Source organism: Notolepis coatsorum, assembly GCF_963971535.1.
Source record: "Notolepis coatsorum genome assembly, chromosome: 12".
NCBI classification, from domain to species: domain Eukaryota; kingdom Metazoa; phylum Chordata; class Actinopteri; order Aulopiformes; family Paralepididae; genus Notolepis; species Notolepis coatsorum.
In genome coordinates, this window is record NC_140176.1 from 16,797,277 (window position 1) to 16,815,185 (window position 17,909).

Below are 17,909 nucleotides of genomic sequence, written 5' to 3' on the forward strand. Positions count from 1 at the left end.
TAATACAATGTGCATTGATCACTGTTGCGATATATCATTTACATATCTGCTACTTTAATATTTACATTATATCACTAGGCGATGGCGGCAATTTCGAACGTTAAATGCTAGCTGTGCTAGCTGACTTATTTTACATTAGCCATATCACCAGTTGTTACACAATCAAGCATCATTGTATTAATCAGCCCACATTGTATGTGGGCTATTTATATTCAATATATATAATAGCATTTCAGGGGAGTGGCAGAGAGACTTGTGCTTCTACACATCCTAATGCTATCTATAAGACATTCATACATGCACATGTGAAAATGCAGTGAATATCATATCTCAAGCTGTTTACTCTGCGTTTACATTTCATACTGTAACCATTGATACTACTCAATTAAGCCAAGAAAGAAGTTTGGTCAACAGTAGAAAAAATACAAGGCAAGCAATTGCATTCCACACATTTTTTTATTATTATAGGCCTATAATATGTCCAGGTAGAGGGTCCAGTCTCAAGTTCAAGTTCAAGTTCTTTAATAGTTGTCATACAGAAGTACAGAATACTTTCATACAAAATGCTTCTTACTGTTACGCTCCAGAGACTGTGCTAGACAAGATAGTATCAAATAACATAATAACATAATATAGCATGAATTTAGAAGAAGAAAATGAGGTCACAGTGTTCGGTATAGACATATGTACAATGTTCTGAGTTACCATATAATATACAATACACAATACTATGCAGTGTACTAATGTACAGTACTATCTAGTGCAAAGCAGAAATGGGATGAGGTACAATTTTAGGTACAATTTACAGTAAGGTGTACGAGTTGTAGTGCAATCCTTCATCCATAAATATAAAGTGTGGGGAGTGGGTGCTACAGTGTGTTTGTTTAAAGTGGGTGTGTGCTATAAAGTGTGTGGAGTGGGTGCTACAGTGTGTTTGTTTAAAGTGAGTGTGTGCGTGTGGATGTGTGTGCTATGTGCGTTTGGTGGTTGTTGTTGTGTAGTGTTCATTCATTGTTCGTTTAGCAGCCTGATGGCCTGGGGATAGAAGCTACTTCTGAGTCTTTCTGTGCTCGCCTTGAGACTCCTGTATCGCTTGCCTGACTGCAGCAGTTCGAAGAGGCAGTTGTTCGGGTGACTGGAGTCTTTAATGATTCTCTTAGCCTTGCCCTTGCAACGCTTGTAGTAAATGTTCTGGAGGGTGGGGAGCCCCCCTCCAATTGTGCGTTCGGCTGAACGTGTCACTCTTTGTAGTCTGCTTTGGTCTTTTGCAGTGCTATTCCCAAACCAGGAGGTGATGTTGCCGGTCAAGATGCTCTCTATTGTACATGAGTAGAAGTTCTTAAGGATCTTCTGGCTGACTTGGAACTTCCTTAGGCGCCTGAGGAAGTAGAGGCGTTGTCGTGCCTTCTTCACCACACTGTTAATGTGTGTGGTCCATGTCAAGTCCTCGGATATGTAGGCTCCGAGGTACTTGAAGCTGTTGACTCTCTCAACCGGTGCCCCGTCGATGCTGAGGGGGCTGTAGTCCTTGACCCCCGACCTCCTGAAGTCCACAATCATCTCCTTTGTTTTGCTGACGTTCAGGGAGAGGCTGTTTTCCTGGCACCATCCCGCCAGGACCTTGACCTCTTCCAGGTAGGCCCTCTCGTCGTTGGCAGAGATCAGGCCCACCACCACTGTGTCGTCAGCAAATTTGACGATTGTATTGCTACTCCGCTGAGCCACACAGTCGTGTGTGTACAGGGAGTAGAGGAGGGGACTCAGAACACAGCCCTGGGGGGCCCCTATGTTGAGGGTGATGGATGAGGAGGTGCAGTTGCCTGCTCTCACCACCTGGGGTCTGCCAGTCAGGAAGTCCAAGACCCACTGGCAGAGGTCATAGCCCAAGCCCAGGTCCCTGAGCTTGGCTATGAGTATGGAGGGGACTATGGTATTGAATGCCGAGCTGTAGTCGATGAATAGCATTCTCACATAGTTCCCCTGCCTCTTGTCCAGGTGTGATGCTGCTGTGTGCAGCACATGGGATATGGCGTCCTCCGTGGACCTGTTGGGGCGGTATGCAAATTGCAGGGGGTCCATGTTGATGGGGAGGGAGGAGCAGATGTAGCCCTTTACTAGCTTCTCAAAGCACTTCATGACTGCCACTTCATGGCAGTCTTCCACTCCTGTTGTTGGTAGTGCTATAGTCGGGCCTTGCTGCTTACCATGGTCGGCTGTGCAGCATTCGGGTGCACCAATCGGTCAGAGAAAGGGATCCATATGTATGGGTTCCCAAAGGACACAGACAGGAGAAGAAAATGGTTGGCCAAAGTCAGCAGAAGCAACCTGACCATCACACGAAATTACAATGGTAGAAAACTGTGTGCGGTAATCTATAATCTATATCTATATAATATAGTATAATAATAATAATATATAATATAGTAATCTATGCGCCTATAGATTGTGGGCCACACAATCGTTGGCCGGCCCTCTTAAGATTTGCATGCAACACTTTCGAGGGTTAAAATCGTATTGGTCGGATGTGTTGTTTTTTAATCAACACGGCTAGCACAATTAACCCCTTTAATCCAGAAAGCCTGCAGAGATTTGAGTTATCTTGGCAGGCTTGCACAATGAAAGAAGTCGGAGACATTTGTGCCTCGAATGCAAATGGTTATCTTCTAATCTATCAAAAAAAAAACATATATATAAAACATATATATTTTCAGTATATATATATATTTATTTATATATACTGTATTTCAGAATAAGGGAAAATATGTTTAATATGCCCTTGTGCCATGAGATAAAATGTCGCTCAACACAAAATTTTATTAGATTAGATTAAAATGCATTGTCATTATACAGCACAAGTACAGTACAACGGAAATGAGTTTGGCATCCAACCGGAGTGCAAATAAATAGCAGTAAAGTGCAATAGCAATATTCAATGTACAGGTGATTAGACTGGATACAAAATATATAAAGAGTACTACTGAGTAATAATTATAACCAGATGTACAGTATGTACGGTGTTATAGTATTATTATCTACAGTGATACAGGTTTAAAGACACTATGGTAGTAAGTCATACTGGCCAGCAGTGTAACTAGTAAGAGTACGTAAGGGATATGTACAGATACAGATATAGATATAGTAACTACAGGTATGAAAAAGGGATTATATGCAGGTATATACCGACAAATGTGTATAAATATATATACAGTAAATATAAATATATGTATACGGTATTTACAGCATTATTGATATCATACAGAGTTGTATGGGTTATATGCAGGTGTAGTAGTAATATGGTAGGCATATTCACCTTATCAGTCTTCTAGTTGAACCTGGAATGATGTGACAAATAAACCTCTTGATTCTTGGTTGTAATCAGATGTACTAATACGAATACGATCGAAACTAGTGTTGCTCACTTTACCAACGTCAGTATGGTTTTGAATTGATTGATTGAACACTTTATTAACAGATTGCAGAATGGGTACAGTACAGTACAGCTCAATACATACAATTGTTAAGGGGATGCAGACCAGAGAAAGACTTTCGTCTTGTTTACATCAGGGTCCCCCATTTTCAATTCATCAGGACATATATGACACACACGACATACAGATATACAGTAGGCCTACTGCTACATCTATACATTTATGACATACCAGATTTGCAAATACAGTACTGTTTGTGATACAAAAAGTGTCCAGAAAAAGAGTATATACATTTAACGTTACATATACATGGTAACGTTATCTAACTGCATTTAGAATCTAACAAGCTATTAACTTATGATAAACATAAACTAAAGATTGCTACATTATCTAAACATTGTTACTCAGCTGATAGAGTTGTGCCCTTCCTGATGACTTGTCGTACAGAACTTGTAAGTCGCTTTGGATAAAAGCGTCAGCTAAATGACTAAATGTAAATGTAAATGTAATCATCCTGAAATCAACGCTAGATTATCACTATTATGTCTCCTCGTCGTAGCGGGGCGCCCCACCCCCCCCTCCACCGCAGCCAACGGTAATAAGCACATACACCTACACACGGATAGCTTTGATCGCGGTAGAAATAAATGTCAGATCAACGATCAAATTCATATATGATGTTCTTACCTTGTATCTGATGTAATGCAAAAGAGATTATCCAAATATCTTATCGCAATTCCAAATAATGCTTGTGGAGGTCCGCACCACACTACCGACCGTTTCACAATGACGGGCGGGCGGCCGGAGTTACTGATGCCATCATTGTATAGAAGTGGCTCGCCTTAGGGCAGTCAGGTGGCGTAGCGGAGATTGCGTTCGTCACCAACGCCGGAGACGCTGGATTCGCCTGTTCGAATCCAGCTCCCGGTGCTGTCACCAGCTTGGCTGGCCGTTCACACTAATACAATTGGCAGTATTAGAGGGTGGGAAAGCTGGCAGGGTGGGTCCGGGTCGTTGTAAACAGCGACTCCTACAGTTCGGTCGGGGCGCCTGCTCAGCGCGGATAGGATCTAAGGGGGGTAGTGTGATCCTTCCACACGTTACACCCTCTCAGTGAGAGTCCACGCTGCCAGGTGAAAAGAAGCGGTTGATTGGCTGGACGTGTGTCGGAGGAAGCACGTGGTAGCCTCCACTCTCCCAGACCGACTGTGGGGGGTAATGCCGCGTTCACATTACGTGGGAAGAAGCGGAAGAACCAGCTTCCGACTGGGAAAAACCATTCACGTCAGCCTCCTAGTGGTAATTCCTACTAGGACATATGGGATTTTTTTATAGACGATATCTCCCACTTCGCGTCACGAATTGCGGAAGTATGGATGTGGGCGTTTCATCGAGTCAATGCGTGAATGCTTCCTAGTTGTAGCAACGAGATGTCCTCTGGTTCTTCCGCTTCTTCCCACGTAACGTGAACGCGGCATAAGTGCGCAGCGACCAGGAAGGGGATTGGGAATTGGCATAACGACTAACATTGGGATGGGAGAAAATCAGAGGAAAAAGGAGGGGGAAAAAGATCAACTTAAAAAAAAAAAAAAAAAAAAAAAAGGTGGCTCGTCTGAATATTTAAACCCCACCCGCCCGGCTCAGATCGCCTCCTAAAAGACACAAGCCCATTTTCAATGAGATGCAATAGCTCCGCCTGGCAGTAGAGGGCGGTGTTGACCGTCTGCCAGCTCAGACAGGGTCTGAAGACTATACCAGAGGCTGCGGCTATGAATTATGAATAGATATAGCGAATAAAGGAAATAACGATCATAAAAACGAGTAAACTCGTTATTGGCGTTATTCGATTGGCGGCCAATAACGAGTAAACTTGTTTATGGCGCACCTTGTGTTAAAACGTGATGTCCGCGATTTTTTTGCGATGAATGAAAGCCGGTTAGCTTAGGCATTGTCCAACTAACACCTCTCCCGAAGGCTAACCGGCACTGTCCGCTTCCATTCATTGTGCTAAGCTAGGCTAACGTCACGTGCAGCCAGATAGCTTTCTACTGAACGCACGGAGAGGAAACTGGTATCTATCTTCTTGTCTCCCTCTGGAGAAGACGATAAGATACTTTGCCAAAATGTTGCCGTGTTCCTTTAAGTACTGTTATTAGTTCTGAGTTACTCTCAAGTCCACTGATGGCCTGTGGTTTTCTCTCTGCCTCTCTGTGTGCAGATGAGAGAGCTGTGCTCCCTGGGGTTCCGGGAGGCGTCCCAGTGCGAGGAGGCCTTGCGGCAGAGCGGGGGGGAGGTGAAGGCGGCTTTGTGCCTGCTCCAGCGCCCCCTCCTGGAGCCCTTCCACCAGCGCATCTTGAGTGACCTGCCGGAGGCCCCCTTTGACGCGAAGCACCCGGACAAACAGGTCAGACGAGTTCCGTGCTGTACTTCCACAGGGCGTGGCGTGTTTACACTTGGCGGTGGAACCATTGGCACGGGTGTTGATATGTCCACGTTTTTCACCTCTATAATGTTTGATTGAAAACTTTATTAACAGATTGCAGAATGGGTACAATACAGTACGGCTCAATACTAACAACTGCTAAGAGGATGCAGACCAGAAAAATACTTTCGTCTCGTTTACATCGGGGTCCGCCATTTTCAATTCATCAAGACATTTATGACATACAAGACATACAAATATATACGGTGTGTGTCTATAATAAATATCTCTTTAATCGTTTTTGTTCCTCTCTGTCCTTGTTTGTCCTCGTCAGAGAATGTGCAGGCGCCTGCTGGCACTGTACGACCTGCCCAGCTGGGGGCGCTGTGAGCTGGTGCTGTCACTGCTGCAGGAGCCGGACGTCTCGTACTCCTTGGAGGACGTGGTCCAGGCCGTGAAAGATAACCAAGACAAGGACATGATCCGGCGCCTGCTCATCAACGAGTGCCCAATCTGTCGGGACAAATTCCCCCGCAGCAAGGTAGGTCCCCATCCCACCACCCACCCACTGCCCCAGCTCTACCGCCCTCCCCATCCAAGATCCCAATCCCAGGACACCCACTTACCCTACACACCCCCGAGACACAAAAAAAGAAAACGACACTGAGCACAAAAAAAAATCACTATTGACCACTGCACTTCCGCGTTACATTGAGCTCATGGGAGAGAGAACGGGGGGAGAATCCCAAGTTGATCTGCACTTTCTCGGCCGAGCTATAGTCACTTTTCCGCACCTATTCCCGAACTCTGCACGTGCACATTGCCCACAGAGTCTCTCTGGATTGTCCAGATATCTAGGTTTATCAATCTGTGCATGCAGAGTTCGGGAGTAGGTGCGGAAAAGTGACTATAGCTCGACGAGAAAATGCCGATCGACTTGGGATTGGTCTCTCCGTGTTCCGGAGACTCAGGCGTATAAAAGTATATTGGATCATGTCTCCAGCTCCCCCACAGCCGTAGCTACAACCACTGTCGAGGCTCTCATCCACATTCATAAATTCCCCCCCCCCCCCGCTCTCTCCCATGATTTCAGAATACCGGAAGTGTTGCGGTGGTCTATCCGAGAAATGGCACCACAGCACAAACAAAGCAAAAACAAACAAACAAAACAAAACAAAAAGGGGGGGGGGGGGGGCGGAGGCTGTAGCTCAGGCTCACATCACTCGAGTATCAGCGTCTGTGCGTTTTCTCAAATTTGCCTAGAGATCCTTTCAACGAGAAACTTGTTCTTTCTAGTTTTAGAGCCTGTAGGACCTCCTTAATCAAGAGCACTAGAGCACCAGCATGTCATTTATCCAATCGGGTGCATTCCATGTGGGGAAATGGGAAGTAGGGAGGGAATGCATGAATGCAACATGTAAACAACAACATACATTTTGGACCTGCCAACAAATATTAAATGATACATTTATTAATTCACTTTTTTTTAGGGGAAAAGTAATTTTTATTCTGCACCTTTTCTAAAAGCTCTGTGGATTTATAAATATAAATAAAAAATTTAAAAGTATTACTCTACATAAAAAGAGCACACTACATATAGCACTTTTTAAGAATGACCCATATTTCCCTTTTACTTCTCGTTCTCCCCCGTTCAGATGCAGTCTCTGACCTCCTGCGAGTGCCTGGTGTGCCGTGAGTGTTTCACGACGGCCTTTAAATACGCCGTGACAGACAAGCACATCAGACACATGGTGTGTCCCGTCTGTGGCGGACCGGACATCAACGACCCCGAGCAGCTAGACAGCCACTTCTCCACCCTGGACATACAGGTAGAGAACCTTTTAGCAGCTAGACAGCCACTTCTCCACCCTGGACATACAGGTAGAGAAGCTGTTAGCAGCTAGACAGCCACTTCTCCACCCTGGACATACAGTTATAGAGGACTTTCTAGTAGGTTTGAGGTTTATCATATTCTGAACATTCGCTGTAGGGCTGGGAGGTATACACATTTAAAGGAACACGCCAACATTTGGCGAAATTATTTTACCGTCTTCTCCAGAGAGAGAGACAAGAAGATAGATACCAGTTTCCTCTCTGTGCGTTCAGTAGAAAGCTATCTGGCTGCACGTTAGCCTAGCTTAGCACAATGAATGGAAGCGGACAGTGCCGGTTAGCCTTCAGGAGATATATATATGAGGTATACCATCATGGATCCATGTAACGGTATGGATTTTTACAATACCGTCATCAACTACCGTATTTTTTTAAGGTAATGTCATTTGTGAGTAATGTGAGTGAGTTTACGTGTCACATGGAGCGAGCTCTGCATCACTTTTCAAGCCTGGCGCCATTGTGCTATACACACACGCTACAAAGGTGTTCCACAGACACCCAGAGGCACCAGCAGCTTCAAGCTACATTTAAAGACACATTTTAAATATATATATATATTTCCGGGCCTCTAATATGTCAAATCACACTGTAATTTGCAGAAATATAGTCAAATATCGTCATACCATCAAAAATATGACAAAATGTTGTGAATTTATAATAAAACACAAGATACTCAATGAAGCACTCAATGAAGAAACCCAATCCCCTTGGTCAAATAAAAAAGTTGTGTGTGTGTGTGTGTGTGTGGGCAATGAAAGCAGCATATCACCAGGGTTATTAAGTGTAGATAGATGGGCAGTGAGAGCAGCATATCACCAGGGTTATCAAGTGTAGATAGATGGGCAGTGAGAGCAGCATATCACCAGGGTTATCAAGTGTAGATACAGTAGATAGGCAGTGAGAGCAGCATATCACCAGGGTTATCAAGTGTAGATAGATGGGCAGTGAAGGCAGCATATCACCAGGGTTATCAAGTGTAGATAGATAGGCAGTGAGAGCAGCATATCACCAGGGTCAGAATTTAGAATTGATTGAAAGGATATCACCAGGGTTATCAAGTGTAGATAGATGGGCAGTGAAGGCAGCATATCACCAGGGTTATGAAGTGTAGATAGATAGGCAGTGAGAGCAGCATATCACCAGGGTTATCAAGTGTAGATAGATGGGCAGTGAAGGCAGCATATCACCAGGGTTATCAAGTGTAGATAGATGGGCAGTGAAGGCAGCATATCACCAGGGTTATCAATTGTAGATAGATAGGCAGTGAGAGCAGCATATCACCAGGGTCGGAATTTAGAATTGATTGAAAGGATATCACCAGGGTTATCAAGTGTAGATAGATGGGCAGTGAGAGCAGCATATCACCAGGGTTATCAAGTGTAGATAGATGGGCAGTGAGAGCAGCATATCACCAGGGTTATGAAGTGCAAATAGATAGGCAGTGAGAGCAGCATATCACCAGGGTTATCAAGTGTAGATACAGTAGATGGGCAGTGAGAGCAGCATATCACCAGGGTTATCAAGTGTAGATAGATGGCCAGTGAGAGCAGCATATCACCAGGGTTATGAAGTGTAGATAGATAGGCAGTGAGAGCAGCATATCACCAGGGTTATCAAGTGTAGATAGATGGGCAGTGAAGGCAGCATATCACCAGGGTTATCAAGTGTAGATAGATGGGCAGTGAAGGCAGCATATCACCAGGGTTATCAAGTGTAGATAGATAGGCAGTGAGAGCAGCATATCACCAGGGTCGGAATTTAGAATTGATTGAAAGGATATCACCAGGGTTATCAAGTGTAGATAGATGGGCAGTGAAGGCAGCATATCACCAGGGTTATCAATTGTAGATAGATAGGCAGTGAGAGCAGCATATCACCAGGGTCGGAATTTAGAATTGATTGAAAGGATATCACCAGGGTTATCAAGTGTAGATAGATGGGCAGTGAAGGCAGCATATCACCAGGGTTATGAAGTGCAAATAGATAGGCAGTGAGAGCAGCATATCACCAGGGTTATCAAGTGTAGATACAGTAGATGGGCAGTGAGAGCAGCATATCACCAGGGTTATCAAGTGTAGATAGATAGGCAGTGAGAGCAGCATATCACCAGGGTTATCAAGTGTAGATCGATGGACAGTGAGAGCAGCATATCACCAGGGTTATCAAGTGTAGATCGGTGGACAGTGAGAGCAGCATATCACCAGGGTTATCAAGTGTAGATAGATGGCCAGTGAGAGCAGCATATCACCAGGGTTATCAAGTGTAGATAGATGGCCAGTGAGAGCAGCATATCACCAGGGTTATCAAGTGTAGATAGATGGGCAGTGAGAGCAGCATATCACCAGGGTTATCAAGTGTAGATAGATGGGCAGTGAGAGCAGCATATCACCAGGGTTATCAAGTGTAGATAGATGGGCAGTGAGAGCAGCATATCACCAGGGTTATCAAGTGTAGATAGATGGGCAGTGAGAGCAGCATATCACCAGGGTTATTGAGCATATTTTGACGATACCGTCTGGCCCTGTTTCACTGTTGTTACTTGCTTCAGCTGCGGGATTGCCTGGAGTCTGACATCTACGACCTGTTCGCCGAGAAGCTGAGGGACCACACTCTGAAGAAGGACCCCAAGTTCCTCTGGTGCTCTCACGTGAGTCCACTGTTTTAAACTCTGTGACGGGGTCCTTTTCCTCTCCGCCTCGAAACTTACAACAATGATGGCGTAGTCGGAATAAGTGGTGTTGCGGTTGCTTTTATTGCCCAGCCTTCCAAGGTGCAGCGGTGACATCTCATACTAGTGACATAAACAAAATAATAAAAGCTATACTATTACCTCTGCAGTCTGTCAGGTGGGTTCCACAATAACCTCACGTTGACAGACAAACACTTACTGTGTGGAGCTCCCCTGGTTACCCTTTTTGCAACCGTGGTTCTGGTGAAGCCCCACACAGAGACAAACAAACTAACAACACTTACGGCCAATGTTCCCCCTAAGGTGCGCCCGTGCGCGCACGCGCACTTAGCTAAACGCTCCCGCGCACATCTGAAATTTGTCGCGCACAGAAACATTTGTGTAAAATATGCATGTAGTTAAATTGACTGGCGCGTTGCACCGAATACTACGGTAACCTGTTGCGTGTGACGTTACCAAGAGAAGCCCCGCTTTCAGTGCTTTGTGGGCGGCGCTACCGCGCGCTCACACAGACACACACAACAGATGAGGAAGTGGACAGATCCGACCAGCATTGCTGGCTCCTCACAATGCAAACGCGAAAATGTACATTACAGATGAACTGCAGAGAAGATTCCCAATTTATCGTCCCGGTCGAGATTGGAAGCGGAGTGCAACGCGTGCAAAGCTTGACCATATGTTTCTGTGTGTGTCTAATAAAGGTGCTGGCGATCTCAAAGCTCACATGGACACAGAAAAACATTACAAACAAAGCAGTGCGAGGCGAGTTTCATGGCAAAGTTGACCGAATTGATTGAAGAATGCAGCTATACAGAGAGAAAGAAAATAATTGAAAACTATTTTGATGCCTCAAAATGATCTTTTGGTTTGATAAGATGCTTATGATACAATCATTCTAAGGATTATGTGCGTAATAAATTAGTTTAGTACACTAATTGCAACAAATCTGAAACTGCATAGTGCACTTTTAAATTAGTAGCTTTGTGAGGTTACTGTTTTATAATTTACATTACATTGTAAAGATACAAAGATATATTTTTTAAAGCTGTATTTTCTAATACAGAAGAGGTATTATTTAGAACATTACTTCATATTTTTCTTGTTGTTTATTTTGTCCAGTAAGACTTGAAAATATATATTATTTTGTCATAGGTTGATTGTTATTTTCTTGAGATTTGTCATAGATTACTTTAGGCATAATACAGCATGTTGAGTAACTTTGGTTATAGAGATATTATTTTGTTATATGAAATAATATAAACAATAATTTTATATCCATACAGAGGAGGCATACTTTAAATATATTATAATGATAAGGCATCTTTGACTAAACTTTGAGTATCATTAAGTATCTTGAGGCTGAAGGCAGTGTCCTCTTTAAAAAAAAATCACAATATGGTCACCCTTGAAGTCGCATTATAATTCACTTAATAAAATAATGACGAGTCAGCCTCCTAAAAAGACAAAAGTTAGTGACACGACTCACACAGCCGCCGCCAAAGTAAGGACTTTGCTCTGTATCGTAAATCAATGGTAAAATAAATATTTGATTAAGGAATATAATATGCCTTTTTGTATTATTTCTCTGTGTATCAGCTAAATTTATATATTTTTATGTTAGACATTGAGGGAAATTAAGATTCTCAGATTTTTTTAACAACTAACCGGTTAATTGGCAGGTGATGTATGTTGCTCAGTAGTTGCTGATGTCTGCTCAGGAGGTTTGAGTGTTTGCTCAGACCGAAAAAAAAATTGAGGGAACATTGCTTACGGCGCTTCCCTCTGTATACCTTCACTGTACACAAACGCAGGCAAGACCAAACACTCCTTGGGCCGCAGCCCTCATGAACACCCTGGACTCCTCCCCCTCCACAGGTGCCACACATAATTAATTAAACAAACTAAACAGGTGCTACACATCAAATTAATTAGCAATTTCACTTTCCTATACACATTAAAATCAGACAACCTTCAACACCAATACCCTCACAACCCAATAAATAAATACATATACACAACCCAATAAATAAATATATGTACACAACACAACACAACACAATAAATAAATATATGTATGAATGGATATGAATGTATAAATATATGTATGAATGCATGTATGATAAGAGTATGTATGCATGTTTGATTATGTATGAATGTATATAATGAGTGAATGTTGTGTGTATGTGTGCGTGCGTGCTGCCCCGGAGTCAGTGACAGACCCACATAAGGGTCAGGTAACTATAAGATTTATTCTTATTCCTGCTCCTTTTGTCCATGGAATGATATTTATGATTGTGTAATGAAGAAACATGATTGTATGATTCCATGTGGCAAATAGAAAATAAAAATAAATAAAAAAAACTCTGTCACATCCCTCTGATAACTGGTCCAAAATGCTGCTGCTAGGTTGCATACCAGGTCCAGGAGGTCCTCCCATATCACACCAGTCCTGGCCTCCCTGCACTGGCTTCCTGTCCAGTTCAGGATCCAATTCAAGGTCCTGGGCCCTCATTTATCAACAATTCTTAGAAAGTGTTGTTCTTAAGCACATAATTTAGAATGTGTGTACGCACAAAAAAAACGGGATTTATCACGTGCGTACTGCGTACACAGGTCGTACGCACACCTGTCTTGATAAATATCACTTTGATCCTACGCTGCAGCTCGTGCATGGTTTTACGTATTTGCATACCAGAACCGCCCCGATTATCCATATATGGTAATGAAACACCCCCATGGGATGTGAAATAATGGACTGACCCGAGCGAACTCTGAGAAACTCCACGAGAGATTGTTCACAGAGGCGCTGCCGAACCAAGAAGACACAACCCGTGTTATGGGATAATAAATAAAATGCTGGCGGACTTGTACATGGTGATGTCAGATATCAACGACTCCCTAAGACCATTGCTGCAATTCTGCCTGGACAGCTCAAAATACTAATAAAGACCGTTCGTTAACCACTGTTTGGCGCGTTGGTGTGTCATTATTATAACCATGCTGGAATATGGATTGGCTACCGGGTATAATATGATGTGTCATGTGTGTAGAGGCATATGATACAATCTATTTTGTTGTCGGTATTAGGTAGCCTATATGAATTACATATAATAGCAGCCAGCCCATAGCCTACATTATGCAACAGTAACTTGCGCATATATAATAGCACATGACACAGCCCTGCGAACCCTGCACAATAAACTAACTTGATCATTAATCTAGCTGTTGTATCTTTTGTGAGAACTGGAGTCTGGAGCACAGCCCAATTGCTGAATACACGAGAAGAGAAAGGAGCGGTTTCAAGGGTGTTTAATGGAAATTGAGCAACACAGGAATTGGGGGGAAATAGAACAGGGTTAATGTTCTGTCCTGTGGCTGCCACGGCGGCAGTGAGCGAGCAAGCGGTCCTGGTGCTTGTCGGGGGAGCTGCTGGGTGGCAGCGGGAGAATAGGGGTTCCTCTTCGGGAACAGGTGACGTCCAGACAGGGACGCTGGAGCTGCTGGGTGGCAGCGGGAGAACAGGTGTTCCTCTTCGGGAACAGGTGACGTCCAGACAGGGACGCTGGAGCTGCTGGGTGGCAGCGGGAGAACAGGTGTTCCTCTTCGGGAACAGGTGACGTCCAGACAGGGACGCTGGAGCTGCTGGGTGGCAGCGGGAGAACAGGTGTTCCTCTTCGGGAACAGGTGACGTCCAGACAGGGACGGCGGTCCTTTGGGGCACAGGAGAGAAACGGGTTAGAGTAAGCCAATACACGGAGGGTATCTAGCAGTAGAGCTTGTGGCAGAGACGTCGTACCTGGGCAGTGGTAATTAATACCACGACAGCTTCTGGTCAGCGTCGAGGTGTAGATATAGTCCCCTCATCAGGGGAGGATAGGGTGCAGCTGGGGAGAGTGGTGTGCTTGCCCGTGTGTGAATTAGGGGGATGGAATACAGCTGGGTGAATGAGGGTGAAGGAAGGGGTGACTGAAGAAAGAGAGGATGATGAGGAGTGCGCAGTGGATAGAGAGGGGGATGAAGAGGAGCATGTGGAGGACGTGAGGGGAAAAGGAGGGGGAGTGAAGTAGGCCCGTGCTGTGATTATGACATCTTTACGCTTATGAAAACATTAAATAATATGTATAGGCTATAGGCCGTCGCTTTGCATTAATTCTCAAATGGCATTTAATGGCTATCCGACTCCTCGCTATCCTTGCGGACGGACCAGTATACCTTATATCATATTCATATCATAGTTTACTCTTATCAGCCCACCCAGCATGTAATACGTTCTTTGTTAGAACTCAACTCGTTATTATTTTGCGCATAGATTGCAGAAATACGGGAACGTTTTGATTTAGGCTTTGACATTGTAAAACTAAATAAGTGAAATTCTGTAAGCAGAATACAAGTCATGATATCACCCACACGATATATGCTCTGTATCCAGAGCATGTATTTTCATTCATTTAAGACACATTTATTGCAAGGGTTTTGTAATACACATACACTCAACAAATAACCTCTGTTCTCGTTGCAATGCGTTTTTTATTCTTTCTTATACAGTAGGAAGGGGGAAGAACACTATATCGTGGCCCACGATTCGTGGGTGTTCATATGACTTGTATTCTGCTTACAGCTTCGGGGTTCCACTTATTACGTTTAACAATGGCAAAGCCTTTTAAATATAATAAAAACGTTCCTGTATTTCTGCAATCTATGCGCAAAATAATAACGAGTTGAGTTATACGCGGAGCGCAATCAGTGCTTATTTCCGCGTTGTAAACATATTCTACCACCGGGCGCCAGCTACGCATGCTCCGAGCTGTGCGAAGATATAAGCACAAAGTCAAGCACAAGTTCAAATTTATAAGTCCCACACTTTACTTAGAAATGATCGTACGCGGGGCGGCTACGTGGCGTAGTGGGCAAGGCGCTCGCCACGAATGCAGAGACGCTGGGCTCGCCTGTTCGAGCCCAGCGCTCCACATTGCTTTCAGTTTAGCTGGTCGTTCATACTAATACACATTGGCCGTATTAGGGGGTGGGAAACTGATGGGTGGGGATCGGGCGTTGTGGACAGCGACTCCTACAGGTCGGTTGGTGCACCTGCGCAGTAGAATCAGGAAGTGTCGGGGGCAGCGTGAGCCTCCCACGCGTTACTCCTCGCCACTGAGAGATCGAGCTGCGCAGGTGAAAAGATGCGACTGCTGTTACCTCAAGTACCGGAGGGGACTTGTGCTATGTATGACTTAGTCCACATTGCAGCCGGCTTGTGGGAGGCAAGAAACGGCGTTCGTGACAGGGGAGGGTTGAATTGGATGATACGAAATTGGGATGGGAGAAAAATATAGAAAATGGGAGAAAAAGTGGATACAAAAAAAATGATTGTACGCACGGGTTAAGCACATATCTGTGCGTACGCAACGTTGATAAATGAGGGCCCTGGTTTTTACATATAGAGCAGTTCACAGTCAAGCCCCCACGTACATCTCGGACCTCATACACCCCTATAACTCCAGCCGGTCCCTGAGGTCTTCTGATCAGGGCCTCCTGGTGGTGAACCAGGCTAAAGACTAACCCACCTGTACAGTGCTGATTTAGTTTCTCCTGTTTTTGTCCGTGCCTGTTTTTATATTGTATGTTTCTATGAATTTACCTGTTCTTTTGTTTTTTAAACTTGTGAAGCACTGTTTATTAGGGCTGACCTTCAAAGCTTTTTTTGGCCGTCGAAGCTTCGGGGCCGAGATTCGATTTTAATTCGAAGCTTAGAAATAAAAAATTAAAATTAAAAAAAGATTATAATTTTTTTAATGTGGTCTATAAATAAAGTGGATTGGATTAATTTATTAAATTAATAATGAGTCGGGAGCTGCGCTGCCTGGGCGGCTGCTCTCCGTTACACAGCCAACAACATTACATTACATAATTATGTTGCAACCTTCGTCTATAAAGCAAACAATTATATAAATATTTATATGTAGTTAATAGAGACAAAGGCAGAATTCGACTTAATTTTTTATCAAGACATGTTTTTATATGGGTCGGGACACTATAAAAAATACTATAGAGAATTGTCAGTGCTGTAAAGTTTAAACCTTTTTAAATCTTAGACAAACGAAACACTTTGCTTTTATGAAATATTGTAAGCCGTCATTTGAGGCTTTATAAAAGCAGCACAATGAACACAAATCTCAGTGCAGAGTCCGACCTCATCTTAAATAACAAACGGCATTGCTTGTTGTAGTTAACAGAGAGAGGGAGAGTTAATGAGGCGTATGACGTTCGTTGCATTGGAGGCGCAAGATTTTGCAGGTGGGAGGGGGGAAATTGCTTTTTTTCCTTCTTTTATTTTCCCGTTCAAATCCCGTGCCCATCAAACAAAGCTTCGAAGTATTTAACCCATTGAATCCGGGAAATACATTTGTGTGTATATGCAGGCTATATAATGCATTATTAGCAGGCGTTTTAGGTCTAAATGGGTTAAGACAGCCCCACTGTTTTTACACTGTTTTTACATTGTATGTTTTTTATGAATTGCCTTGTTCATTTTCTTTTTGTTTTTTAAACTTGTGAAGCACTCTGTGCATTCGTGCTGGGAAGGGTGCTATACAAATAAAGCCTTACTTACTTACTTACTGATCTGAGCTAATGACATCACACACATCCAAATTCTGCTGTTTTTCTCCGCTCTATTCCAGTGCACCTATGGGTTCATCCAAGTTGGAGACCAACTGAAAGTCACCTGTACAAACTGCTTGACGAGCTTTTGTGCCCAGTGCAAGAAGTCTGTGAGTACAAAAAGCAGTGATTTGTGATATCTTTGATTCAAATGAGTGGTGCAGGACTCCAGGATTTCTGGAGCTGGACCCAGACTCTCTGACCACTACCATTGGAGTGAGACAGGGTTGACATTTCAGTGATTGAAGCGTTCCAACTGGTGTGTCCAATATGTGTAATTTCGGTAATAAGGCCGCTACTTATTTGACTTGTCTTCATGTGTTAGGAAAGGGCTTCCACTTGTCACTTGTCCACACATCCATCCATGTATGCATGCATTCACACATGCACACACACACACACACACACACACACACACACACACACACACACACTTGACCTTCATGCCAGATTTCATTCACCTAGGAGCGGTCGCAGCTAAAAATTTATTATATATCTCAAATACTTTTTGTCCAATGACCCCAAACTGATGGTCTAACATTTTTATCTAGACTGTTCAGTCAAATGTATGGATGGGATCAGTACTTGGTATCGGACAATACTTACACATTTGCAGTACTTGTAATCCGTGTGAAAAAGAGTTATCCACTATCCAGGAGTCGACCCCGACTCTCATGGCCGTTGTAGTAGGAGTCGAGGTCGGAATCAACACTATCAGGGGTCAACTCTCCATCGGTACTTTGAATCATTCAAGATTCAAGATTCAAGAGGTTTATTTATCACATACATACCAGGGCATACAGTAAAATGCGGATGG

The 17,909-nt window shown here is 43.7% G+C and overlaps 1 protein-coding gene across 2 annotated transcripts in view; it reads left to right on the forward strand.

Annotated features, from left to right (window-relative positions):
- LOC311238118 (E3 ubiquitin-protein ligase RNF31-like) overlaps nt 1-17,909 on the forward strand; it is a 47,090-nt gene that overhangs the window by 20,924 nt on the left and 8,257 nt on the right. For both annotated transcript variants that reach the window (XM_084326111.1, XM_084326112.1), the window contains 5 exons: nt 5,647-5,832; nt 6,185-6,391; nt 7,506-7,679; nt 10,292-10,390; nt 17,113-17,202. In XM_084326111.1, coding sequence (XP_084182237.1) covers nt 5,647-5,832; nt 6,185-6,391; nt 7,506-7,679; nt 10,292-10,390; nt 17,113-17,202 — 756 coding nt within the window. The remainder of the gene's footprint in view (nt 1-5,646; nt 5,833-6,184; nt 6,392-7,505; nt 7,680-10,291; nt 10,391-17,112; nt 17,203-17,909) is intronic.